The sequence below is a fragment of the Microcebus murinus genome, chromosome 13 (genome assembly GCF_040939455.1).
Source record: "Microcebus murinus isolate Inina chromosome 13, M.murinus_Inina_mat1.0, whole genome shotgun sequence".
NCBI classification, from domain to species: domain Eukaryota; kingdom Metazoa; phylum Chordata; class Mammalia; order Primates; family Cheirogaleidae; genus Microcebus; species Microcebus murinus.
Window position 1 is genome coordinate 57,878,486 of NC_134116.1, and position 13,593 is coordinate 57,892,078.

A 13,593-nucleotide genomic window follows, 5' to 3' on the forward strand; every position below is an offset into this window, starting at 1 on the left:
AATAACCTTAGCAAATAAGACTGCCAATATTCCTCCCATCTAATATATATAAAATAGTAAATATTGAAGTATAAAATCTTTTTTCTTAACTTTTCTATGTTATTCATCATCATGGACTCTATTACTTTTTGTTGTGATACACTGAAAAACTTTAAAATGTCTTTTTTTATGCTTGCAATTTGTTTAATGAGGTGTTAGATTAGAGAAAAAGCCATCGTAGTTCTACTTTAGCACCCATTTATATGTGCCTCAGAGTTGTAAACTAACAATTCATTGCAATATTGATTTTAAATAGGCCTTTGAAAACACTCTGAAGTCTTGGGAAGATAAACAGAAGTGTGACTCTGGTAAACCAGTTCTCCGAACCCATTTGTACATCCATCCCAATGACTTGGCCACGGAAGAGGTGTCCCAGATGCAGCTGTGCTCCCAGGCTGCAGAGGAGCTTATTACCAGGTATGGAAGCTCTGCTGGCTCTTTAGACTGTGAGAACTCTGCTCTCAGCCAGTTTTGTTTCTTTAATGGTAACACATGGTTTCAGTAGTTTGTGGTGTCAAGAGACACAATTACTCTTCTTCACTGCCTGCCCTGTTTGTGCCTCACAATTGCTGCCCTCCTTTATCAGGTCCTCTTCAACACACACACACACACACACACACACACACACACACACACACACACACACACACACACACACGTGTCCTCTGCAGTCCAGACCTTAGATGTCCTGAAATACAATGCTTAGCTTACCCTGCCACATCATACTCCTTCCATTATTGTTTAGCTTCCCACTTTATACGTAATCATTATGCTAAACTACCACTTATCTATTGCCTTATAATTTTTTTTTTTTTTGAGACAGAGTGTCGCTTTGTTGCCCAGGCTAGAGTGAGTGCCATGGCGTCATGGCGTCAGCCTAGCTCACAGCAACCTCAAACTCTTGGGCTCAAGCGATCCTTCTCCCTCAGCCTCCCGAGTAGCTTGGACTACAGGCATGTGCCACCATGCCTGGCTAATTTTTTCTATATATATTTTTTAGTCAGTCAATTAATTTCTTTCTATTTATAGTAGAGACGGGGTCACCCTCTTGCTCAGGCTGGTTTCAAACTCCTGACCTTGAGCAATCCTCCCACCTGGACCTCTCAGAGTGCTATGATTACAGGCGTGAGCTACCACACCCAACTATATAAAGATTTTAAATTTAAAACTCTTTGTTGCAATGGGGTTTTAAACTTGTAAATCTACTCCTTGCCATTCCTAATTGAGCAACCATGTAAAAAAATATTTTTTTATTTATCTTTACTTTTTTTCACTTCTTTTATCCTACCACTTCTATACTTCAAAAAAAAAATCAGCAATGTTCAAAAAAGTTTTTTGTTCATTTGCTTCATTTTTGCTTTTAGGATTTGTGATGCAGCCACAATTCACTGTCTTTTGGAGCAAGAACTGGCCCACGCTGTGAATGCCTGTTCCCATGCACTGAATAAAGCCAATCCACGGTGCGCGGAGGTGAGGATCTAATGGTAAATTCTCATTCCACAGATTCTTTTGGTGTTACACTTATGTTTTAATACTGTAAAATATGCCACACCTTATGAATGAAATATATGTAGTCTATATGAGTCTCTACCAGAAGTTTATAGTAAATTTGTTGGCAATTTTTTCTTTATTTTCCTTTTCCTGCCATTTTTCCATTACTGCCCTTAAATTCTCTACATTTTTTCTTCTTTCACTTTCAGTCACTTGTCACCTTACCATATTCCTTTAATTCTTTTTTTTTAACTGCTGCATTCCTTTTTTACTTCTTTTTCTTTCTCCCTTGCACCTCGATAAAGGGCAAACTTAGGTATCGTCAGTGTGCATTTTGTTAGAGATGTTCATTCATTTTTGAGGTTGTGCACAGAAATTATTCTTACTTCATTTTGTTTTACTAAACTGGAAATTGATGCTTTTGTAAAATTTTTTTTTTTTTAGACAGAGTCTCTCATTCTTGCCTAGGCTAGAGTGAGTGCTGTGGTGTCAGCCTAGCTCACAGCAATCTCAAACTCCTGGGCTCAAGCGATCCTACTGCCTCAGCCTCCAGAGTTGCTGGGACTACAGGCACGAGCCACCATGCCCGGCTAATTTTATATATATATATATATATATATATATATATATATATATATATATATAGTTGGCCAATTAATTTCTTTCTATTTTTTTATAGTAGAGACGAGGTCTCGCTCAGGCTGGTTTTGAACTCCTGACCTTGAGCAATCCGCCCGCCTCGGCCTCCCAGAGTGCTAGGATTACAAGCGTGAGCCACCTCGCCCGGCCCGCTTCTGTAAAAGTTTTAATGTAGAAGCTAATAATAGAATGGATAGAATATAACTCTTGTGCTATGAAATGTGGTACATGGTAGAATGCTATAGTATAGAGAAAACTGATAGCATTATTTTATTCTTTTAATTATTCAATTGAAGTTACCTGAATTAATATATAAGTAAATGCTTATTCTCAAGATTAGGGTCTAAAAGCAATTTGATGGCGGGGCACAGTGGCTCACTCCTGGGAGGCCGAGGCAGGAGGATTGCTTGAGGCCAGGAGTTCAAAACCAGCCGGAGCAACATAGCGAGACCTCAACTCTACAAAAAAATAGAAAAAATCAGCCAGGCATGGTGGTGCGCACTTGTTGTCACAGTGACTGGGGAGGCTGAGGCAGGAGGATCTCTTGGCCCCAAGGAGTTTTTGGTTGCAGTGAGCTGTGATGACACTGCACTATAGCCAGGACAATAGAGCAAGACCTCAAAAAAAAAAAAAAAAGAAATTAAAAAATAAAAATAAAAAGCACTCTGGTTGGAGTTACTAAAAGTGAAAATCAGTAGTTAGAACTATAATCAGATAATGCCCCTTTTAAGATACCATTTTCTTTGACTTAGCTTTTTTATGGAAATAGATACAAGTTGGTATTAGCATATACATATTTGTAGGAAGGAGATGTGATCCTAAGTGTATTCACTGTAATTAGAGCATTCTTTTAGTTCTGTGATACAAAATTAGAAGAGATATTCACACTAATAAATGCGAGTATGAAATTTTGCAATTATAGAATTTTGGTAAATTTTAAAAATATTTGTGCTGTAAATTTAAATTGTGAGAATAAAATTGAAAGCATTTACTAGTGATGGCATCCAAACTGAACATAGAATCACACGTCCTTGATATTCTTCTTTTCTAGGGTCTTACGAGAGACACCGCCACGGAAATAGCCATCAATGTGAAGGCGCTGTATAATGAAACGGAGTCCCTACTAGTTGGCAGGGTTCCTTTGGTAAGGAAGGAAAATGATTGATAACATAAGAATGATGAAATAAATGTATGGGCCTCACCTTCATTAGAGAACATGCATTCAGCAGACTCGAAGGCAGAATAGCCTTTTGGCCTCCATACTTAGAGCTTCTTTTTTACCTAGCTTTTGTCTTCAACCACATGTCTGACTGAAATTGGGAGTTCTGAGTCAGGCTAGGCTCTAACAGAAATAAAGATTTCCCTTCACGTGTACCATCATGTTTTTATGCAGCCCCGCTCTCCCCAGTCAGCTTTGAGAGACTTGAGCTTTATAAAGCCTAATAGACGTTCCTCAGGCACTCATTACCACACACGAGTAGAGGAAGCCGTGGGTTTTATTAAACCCTCCATTAACATTTGAAATATGACCGGTATGGTCCTCCAGATTTGCTTACAAGAGGACGCTTTCTAGACACAATTTTAAAGAACTAAATTCAAGAACGATCCCTAGTTTCATTCAGATTGGTCCTGGAAATCAAATGTAGGCAAAGCCTGAATCTGACTGCAGTTCTTGGACCTCAATCAGAAATGCTAGAAGCCGGCGGATGCCCTGTTTGCTCAGCCCCAGAGTCAGCCTTGCTTTACAGATACCTCGCCAGTGTCCAGTGTTCTAGCCTACTGGGTCTTGTCGCCACCTAGAGTTTGATTGTGGCTTAGTCACACACGCTGTTGGCACTGGGTAGAAGGCTTGATGTGTTAGTTATTTTTTAAATCCTTGTTACAATTCTGACTAATTGATAGGTGGTGATCTTAAAACATTTCTTTTGACAGTAATTGCCTCTCGTGTTTGAGCACATATATATACCTAAATAAAAGTGATATTAAAAATCATAGTATGTGGCACAGTGGGTGATTGAATGGGAGGGGCATCTCACAGTCTAGCTATTGGGAGGGGCATCTCACAGTCTAGCTATTGAGTGCCTGGGCTTGGCATCTCTATTTGCCTGTGGACCAGGAGAGTGCCACCTTTTTGGCTATTTTTGCCACCACTGTTTTTAACCAGAATATTCTGCTGCTCTTCTGAAATAAGTCCTGTAGAAAATCCCGTGAGCTGTGACTTGGGTCTCAATTTTTATATTGAGTTACATGTATTTTTTTGTGTTATTTGAAATATATTTAAGATAATTTCTGACAAGAAGTAGAAGCATAAATTATTTTGTACTTTTGTTCTCTATACACCAGAAGTATCTGCTGAATACAACGTTGCTAATATTTACCATTTGTTTTATATTAGTATGGAACGATATCCCCCCACTTTTAATTCTCTGTTGTTGTCAAATGTGGATGTTTGGCTTATTATATAGAATTTTACCAACAACTTTGACAATAGTTATATCACAATAAAGAGTTGGTTATGTTTGAGAGCAACTAAGGTTTACTTTTTATTTTACGTCTAGAATGAATAATAACCATTTTATCAATTTTATAAGACATATATTCTTAGACTTAAAGGAAAGTAGTAAATTTTGTACAACAGAGTGAAGAATCTTCATATTTTTATTAACTACTAGAAGTGGAAGATACTTTGGATAGCAAGAAGAAACAAAAAAGAAGTTTATAATAAAAAATAGTAATATTCTTTCTGAACTTTCAGTTCTAAAATTCTATGAACCTATATATCGGGACTCTATAATTTTAAAGTACTTTATAAAAGCATTGGTTAGCTAGAAGAGACATCAGAAATAATCTAGTCACAATGTGCTATTTCTGGAGGAGGAAACTAAGTCTCCTGAAATCAATTAACCTTCCCTTAGTGATGGGAACTAGTTAGTTCCCACAGTTAGTTCCCTTAGTTAGTCACAAGGCCAGAACTAGAATCCAATCAACTGCCTTCCAATTCTGTGCATGACAATGTTTATTTCACCTTTATTCATGCATTGAACATGTAAATGTATTTTAATAACTGTTTCTAATGGGTTAATGTATATAACACGTGACCAGTTAAATTCTCTTTAAAGTATCCAAACCCTATTCCAGATAACAAGCCATTTAGCCTTTTTCTTTGTCCTGATTTTTACAACAGTTTTTCATCACAAATTTTTCTGAGATTCATAGGTTTTGTTTTTCTTAAACTTATCCTTTAAATTCTCAAGGAGATTTTTCTGCAGTCTAGCTATTGGGAGGGACATCTCACAGTCTAGCTATTGAGTGCCTGGGCTTGGTGTCTCTATTTGCCTGTGGACCAGGAGAGTGCCACCTTCTTGGCTATTTTTATATGACAAGTTTTTGGCCAATTTAAGAAATATTATTTGTTCCCCTGGTGACCTATGTAAATTGGAAGGAATTTTGGCACAAATAAGTAGAATAATGAGACTAATCACTTGTGCAAACAAGAATGAGTAGATAGATGCTTGGAAGGAGGAATGGAAGGGGTTTACATAGAAGAAGCACCAAAAGCAATACTTTTTCTGTGAAGTTTTTAAAGTCACTGTAGCTACTTATATAATCTTTGGGAAGTAAGGATAAAATTAAATCTATCCAGATTTTTAAAAATGAAGTTAATAAAAAGGAATGTTCCTTTAAAAAATTTCCTTAATTTAAAAATACTAGCCTAATAAGAGGTAAGGGTATTCACTGTCAAAATAAAATAATTTATTCTATTTGAGGTTTGTTACTGAGTCTTGTTTTATTTTTTAATCTGCTGGTGAATAGCAGTTGGAATCTCCCCATGAAGAGCGGGTGTCCAATGCCTTACACTCAGTGGAGGTGGAGTTGCAGAAATTAACAGAGATTCCTTGGCTTTACTATATCTTACACCCAAACGAGGATGAGGTATGTAAATTCAGCCTTTTTCTTTGGAAATGTACACCTTATCAGCGTAGCATTTGAACTCATCTTTGAAAAAGAGATATTTAGGGAAAAATACATTTTGAATACTACTTTCAAATATACTGTTCTTAAGCAAGTAAGAAAAGGCATTTATGTGAACAAAGGCAATTTATGGGAATTGGTACATTTCCAGTAGTACATCATGAACTTTTTTTTTAAGAAGTTAAAACTGTTCTACAATGGCTAGTGTTTATAACCTATTCCCATTTCATCTCTATTATCAGAGTGGGTTTTTGTTCTCTTAATACCCTGAAAAAAATTCTTTTCTTGCTTGATTTGAACAGGAGCCTCCTATGGATTGCACCAAAAGAAACAACAGAAGCACAGTATTTCGCATAGTGCCAAAATTTAAAAAGGAAAAGGTTCAGAAGCAGAAGACAAGTTCACAGCCTGGTAGGTTGTCCACATGGGAAGGGGAAAGCATAACATTATGAAAAAATAACTTATTAAAGTGATATCACTGCAGTGATGAAAGTGTACCAGGGCTAGATAGTGGTGAATATTGCACACCATTATGAGTACACTAAATGTCCTTCAATTGTGCACTTTAAAATGGTTACAGTGGTGAATTTCCTGTTATGTGAATTTTACCATAAAAAATCATGTCATACCTAAAACATGCTAAAGTCTCAGTAGGAATCTGTAGTAACGAAGCACACAAGAAAATGAGGTGGTTGCTAATTTGCTTCTACTTTGTTCCGTGGGTGTCTCTGTTCAGATGGCTTTATCTTTCTCATCAGCAATTCAAAGCATCAGTGTGTGATTTGTTTTTCTTCTTCAAAGTTCACAATTTAGATCACGATACATGGAACACAGAAACTTTCATTTACTCCTTTAACTTGCCAAATATATTTTCCTCCTGATGTTATATATTCTCTTTCCCTTGTTTTAAGGACTTTTTAACCCCTTGATAATCAGGACTATGTGCTGTAATACTTGCATTCTCAAGCAAAGATTAAACCCTCTCTTTGTTGCTGTTTTTCTAGTTCCCTTTTCGCCTTTCCTTAAAGTTTAAATTTACTCACTGTACTAGTGCTAAAGCATCTTCAAGTTCTACGTATATGATGGTAGCTGCCTTTCATAATCAAATCATTTTATAAATTCTTCTGAGTTAGCTATCTATTTTTTTTTTTTTTAAGACGGTGTCTTGCCTCTGTCACCTGGACTAGAGTGCAGTGGCATTATCATAACTCACTCAACCTCAAAATTTTAGGCTCAAGCAGTCCTCCTGCCTCAGCCACCTGAGTAGCCGGGACTATTGATGTATGCCGCTGTGACTGGCTTATTTTTGGATTTTTTTGTAGAGATGGGGTCTTGCTATTGCTCAAGGCTGGTCTTGACTTCCTGGCCTCAAGTGATCCTCCTGAGGCAGCTTCCCAAAGTGCTAGTATTACAGGCGTGGGCCACTGCATCTGGCCAGTTATCTCATTTTTAAAAAAGTGATATAAAACCTTATTTGTGGTGTTCATAGGGTAGCTATTGAAGGGCATTTAAAAACCAAATAGGCCGGGCGCGGTGGCTCACGCCTGTAATCCTAGCACTCTGGGAGGCCGAGGCGGGCGGATTGCTCAAGGTCAGGAGTTCAAAACCAGCCTGAGCGAGACCTCCTCTCTACCATAAAAATAGAAAGAAATTAATTGGCCAACTAATATATATAATATAAAAATCAGCCGGGCATGGTGGCTTGTGCCTGTAGTCCCAGCTACTCGGGAGGCTGAGGCAGGAGGATCGCTTGAGCCCAGGAGTTTGAGGTTGCTGTGAGCTAGGCTGACGCCACGGCACTCACTCTAGTCTAGGCAAGAAAGCGAGACTCTGTCTCAAAAAAAAAAAAAACAAATAAGTAGGCTTTAATTAAGCTAATCAATGTTGAATAAAATATATAAGATAATGATTATACATACTGAAAAATAACATAACTAATCTTAGCAGTGATGATGAGGTTTTTAAATGATATTAAATTGATAAATTGATTATTGTTATTATCAATAGTAGTATAATGGAACCAATATAGTCAACACTTGAAATTAGCAAGACCTTAAGCATAAAAGTTTGTTTAAAATTGAGTAGCCCACATCAGATTGTAAATTTTAATTAGCATTTGTAGTTCATTGTAGTCTGTAGCTATTTTCATACATGCTTTTAGGAAAATCATCAGAGCTTATGTAGACCCTGTACCACTGATCCTAATGATATGAAATAAATTTTGGATGGATATTGGGTGGCTTTAATGAGGATATTGGAATAAAGCTAAGCATGGATGCATGGCCGTAAATGTCTTTGTATAGTCAGATTCTTGTGTTGATTGAGAGTCTGTCACCTGCATGGGAAAAAGTGAAATTATAGTTTTTTTGAAACGAGACCTTTAACCTTGCCTTTGCTAGCACTGCTGCTACACTCTGTTTTGCATCCTCTTTGGCCAACCTTTGCTTTGTAATGCATTGAGCATGTAGAAATTATGGGGGTTTTGCTCTTAACTTTGGTAGTTCAGAAATGGGGCACAGAGGAAGTTGCTGCTTGGCTGGATCTGCTCAATTTGGGAGAGTACAAAGATACCTTCATCCGTCATGACATCAGAGGGGCTGAACTTTTGCATCTGGAAAGGCGAGATCTTAAGGTATTTCCTTTGTGCTACTCTTCTGCTCTTGAAAATGTTCTTGCAAAACAGAATCCTTTCTCCTGTGCCTCTTCTGTTATGTGCTTTAGCTTGGCTTATGTTATGTAATCTAACATTTACTGTCCTGTGGGCTGAGTTCCTTGTACGCTGTCTAAAATAAGAATGTCAGCAATATTTTCCTGTCAAAATTGCTCTCTATTAAAGCTAACGCTCAGCATGAATTTAGTAAATTTTTTCTGCATCCATTGGTATGATTGTTCCTGTGCTGGTATTTCCAAATGGATCATGTTTCCATCAGCACATTTTACTGGATCAACATGGAAGGTGATAATTGTTCCTAAAAATGACTAAAAAAATTCTAATACTAACAACTAAAAGTTAATTCAAAATACTAATAAAAAAGCCTTTCTAGTATATGGAACTAAATGAGAGACTTAAAGTAAAAGCTACTTAAAGTCCTATGATTTTGTTGTGTTTCTAAATTGGCCACTCCTAAGTCACACAAACAGCTAGACCAATAAATTCAAATTTCCTTCCCATGACATATTGTTAAAATTCTTTTATTCTCAAAAATAAATTTAATATTTTCTTTAGTAAATGAGGGTAAAATCTACGCCTAGCTTTTGCTAGAAAGTAGCTCAGATCCTATTTGTTATTTATGACAAAGAGGGAAAATTATTAATTTGTGATCTGTGGCAATTTCCTTTTATTTTTTGGGTGGATATTCAATAGTAGAAATAGCCAAATGAGCGTATTCTATCCATGGGTTGGGAGTAGGATTTTGTCATCTTTTGTTACCACACACTGTGATTTTGAAAGTTCCAATAAGTAATAACATTTGTTGGAGTTGATCCCTTTCCTCTAGACCAGGTTCTAAAATGCTTTGAATTATGATACAGTGAATTTCTAACAAATTAATGAACTATTGTGCCTTCATCAATAAATATGTTAGCAAAGATCTTAGAACAGATAATGGGTAGTATGAAGCAAAGGTCTTTATTAAACAGAGTAATAGAGAGTTTTGGTACATCAACAGGAGAACACCACTTATACCTAAACATTTTTAGCCATAAAAATAATAGATTAATTAATTACCTTAGCTGAGAGTTCTAAATTTGGAACATAGCAAAGCATACAGTATTAGAGTTCATAAAGCAAAGGTTGGCTTCAAAACTTGAAATGAGTACACAAAAAAGTAAATGCAGGAGCTCATTATATCCGACATATTTGTGTAACTTCTGATATCCTTGGCAAACAGCAATATTTGTCGAGTAGCTACTGATTAATATATTATACTAGCTTCTCTAGGAAGTATCTGCCCTCTAGAAGTTGGCCTCTCATTTGCCATGAATAAGCATACATTCAAGGAAAAGACTGTGTGTATATATAAAAAACATATGCTTATAAACACACATACATACAAACACATATAAATATACAGATAATCCACACACAGTGAATGAAGCAAGTATTTGCAGAATGAAAAAACAAAGCTCGAACATACACTAAGGCAAAGTTAGAGTGATAAGACCTTACTGAGAAGATGAGCATAGAAAGGTGATGGCTAAGAATTATTTTAGTAAACTTTCTCTTTAGCTCTTCATGGGGCTTTTTTTTTGTTGTTCTGTTTTGTTTTTATTTTTAATGCAAATTACATTCTCTCCCTTAAAACTCTTCTGTCAGAAATTTGTGTTGACATTGTCCTTTTCAACTCTTTTGGCTCTGAGACAGGTGGGGGAGGATGGGAAAAGAAAAGAGCCTTCTGTAGCACAAAACCACGAAGCTAGAGAAGGAGCCCCCATTGTTCTCTGGCTGTAGCTGTCCTCAGGGGCAGACCCTTGACAGTAGTCTCTGCATGTTGGTAAATGATTACCTGCTCCCGAGGTAATCTTGTCCATCCCCATTTTTTCAAATTTTAGATCAATGGCTCACAAGTTATCTCTCCAGCCCTGCCTGACCTGATTTGTGAACTTGACATTGTGTTGCCAACTGACCACTTGCTTTCTTGCATATGGCACAGAGATGTCAGTCTTAACATGTCCAAAACCAAACTCTTCATGTCCCATTCCACTCCCATTTTGCCTCTTCTCCAGTGCCCTGCATTTTAATAAGTCATTCCTCTGGTCCTCTGGGTACTCCAGGCAGAGAAACCCAAAGTCATACTTAGCACCTTCCTCTTCCTCATCCATCTCCCCCTAACCCAGGTGTCCTCAAACTACGGGCCACATACGGGCCACCTAGCACATTTATCCAGGGGCCGGGTGTTTTTGCTGCCGCTGCCTGTCCTGCTTAGCAGCTGACTCGTCCCGGGCCCACAGTGCGCCACTCTCCAATGGTCTGAGGGACAGTGAACTGGCCCCCTGTTTTAAAAATTTGAGAACCCCTCCCCTAACCTGTCGAGCCCATCACCAAATCATGTTGACTCCAATCTGTACTCATTTCTCTTTATCTGCTGTCCACAGTCCTGCTGGGTGCTACTGTCCAGTCTTGTGTGAAGTCAGTAGCTTCCCAAGTGGTCTTTCCACCGCTACTCTTTGTCTCTCAGTCCATTATCCACGTTGCAACCACAGTGGTATTTAAAAATCATCAATCAGGTCTGTCACTTCTCTTCTTGATACCTTTTAGTGGCTTCCCATTTTAATGAGAATGAAGACCCCCCATCTTTATGGAGACCTACAAGGTTCTGCCTATTTACCCAACCTCCTGTGCAGTCTCTGGGCCCTCACAGGGCTGTGTCTCACCCACCCTGGTCTTATTTCAGTTGCTTAAAAATGCTGAACTTTTTCTCACCTTAGGGGTGAGCAGACCCTCTCTGGCTGTCCTCTCCACCTACCTTCACCTGGCTACCTCCTGCTCAGACCACGGCCCAAGTGTCACTTCCTTATTACAGAAACAACTAGAGATAGGAACGTGACAGTATAAAGTTGGGAAAGGGAAAATATTTGTAATATGGTTTAGCAGATAAAGAAGCAAACTGGGCCGGGCGCGGTGGCTCACGCCTGTGATCCTAGCACTCTGGGAGGCCGAGGCAGGTGGATCGCTCTCAAGGTCAGGAGTTCGAAACCAGGCTGAGCAAGAGCGAGACCCTGTCTCTACTATAAATAAAAAGAAATTAATTGGCCAACTAATATATATAGAAAAAATTAGCCGGGCATGGTGACGCATGCCTGTAGTCCCAGCTACTCGGGAGGCTGAGGCAGGAGGATCGTTTGAGCCCAGGAGTTTGAGGTTGCTGTGAGCTAGGCTGACGCCATGGCACTCACTCTAGCCTGGGCAACAAAGCGAGACTGTGTCTCAAAAAAAAAAAAAAGCAGCAAACTGACTACAGTATTTTCCCTGCTAGAACACTCGTAGGAGGGACACCAAAGGAAATGGTAAAGACATGGTGGTGGGAGGGATGACTTTTGTTTATTTGTTTGTTTGTTTTTCCTATTTGGAAAGTTGTATGCATATGGCTAGAAGTATAACCATAAAGTGCGCTTTGGCAAAATTAGACTTATTCGTTCAAAGAAAGAAAAAGGCAATAATAAAGGATATGACAAAAATTAATATGTAATGATATATGATAAAATATATGACATATGATAAAAATAAAGATATAACAAATGCTATGACATAGCTTTATCATAGCCTATACCCTAGAAGACACAAAAGTATTGATTTCAAACTGAAGTATTGAAAATATAGCTAGTAAGTTAGTATAACTCCACGGAAAACATTCATCCTGTAACACCAAGATAGTAATTCTGAGTAAAGTCTACTTCCCCCAAATAAGTTTTTATTCTTGAGAATACAGTGTGTGTATATGGCCTAAAAATAAGATATTTAATATTTAAATATATGTAATAATCAGATACTTATGTTATCACAGAGTATAAAGAAATATTAAATATTCCACTCAAAAGAATCTAAATATGACTGTAAATGCATTTACATCCCAAATTTAGATATCAAGCACTGGCATCTTCCTCTAGGAGTTGAACTTGCTTTTAAGTTTGATATTTAGCACATATTCAGGAAACGTATAGTTGCCTTAGGACTAATTTTGGATGTCCTGTGTCATATGAGAAAATACTTTTCTATTTTCTAGGTCAGTTAAATATTATAAAAATATTATCCTGAAATTATCTTGAGTTTGAAAATAGCACTGGGTATGGAAAGAATATTTTCCAAAAGGATTCAAAGTTATCAGTAGCATTGCTACTATACAACGCAAAGAATTCATAAAGGGTGAGGGGGTGTGGGGGAGGAGAGAGGGAGAGAAGATTTAAACCAGTTTGATCTATTTCATTTACAAGTTTAAAAATAAATAATACTCTTAATTTACAAAGTAGGGTAGATATTTGGAATCTATCTTCCCAGATGAGTAATCTTATGACTGTTTTTTAGGCTGCTTTGGAAGTCATCTTTTTAATATTTTTAAATATTTCAAATTTTAGCAAACTCATTATACCCATTGCATTTAAAGAAACTGTAGAGTTTAGAGGCCTTAACTCTTTCTTTTAGTTTTTCACATAGTGAATATCATGGTTATCTTGGATGGGTTTAATTCATTCATGCCACAAATATTTGCAAAGCACCTGTTATGTACACTCTGAAGTCATCATCCATTTCTGAAAGTTAAATATCGAAGTCTTAGCACTTATAGAAAGATAGTTCTTTAAGAAACAAGAAAGACAATTCTGAGGGAAAAGAGCCAATAGTATTTTGAGAGAAAGCATTAACCAACAGATAACTATATTTAAGCAACTTTTTGCCCATTAAAATGTATAAAGAATATTCCTCTCAAATCAAAGACTTTTAATGCAATCACAAACACA

The 13,593-nt window shown here is 37.4% G+C and overlaps 1 protein-coding gene across 3 annotated transcripts in view; it reads left to right on the plus strand.

Moving 5' to 3' along the window:
- DGKH (diacylglycerol kinase eta) overlaps nt 1-13,593 on the plus strand; it is a 170,887-nt gene that overhangs the window by 144,219 nt on the left and 13,075 nt on the right. For 2 of the 3 annotated variants that reach the window (XM_076009416.1, XM_076009417.1), the window contains 6 exons: nt 296-456; nt 1,404-1,509; nt 3,221-3,313; nt 5,983-6,102; nt 6,444-6,552; nt 8,643-8,773. In XM_076009416.1, coding sequence (XP_075865531.1) covers nt 296-456; nt 1,404-1,509; nt 3,221-3,313; nt 5,983-6,102; nt 6,444-6,552; nt 8,643-8,773 — 720 coding nt within the window. The remainder of the gene's footprint in view (nt 1-295; nt 457-1,403; nt 1,510-3,220; nt 3,314-5,982; nt 6,103-6,443; nt 6,553-8,642; nt 8,774-13,593) is intronic. The other variant, XM_076009418.1, reaches the window with a different exon arrangement.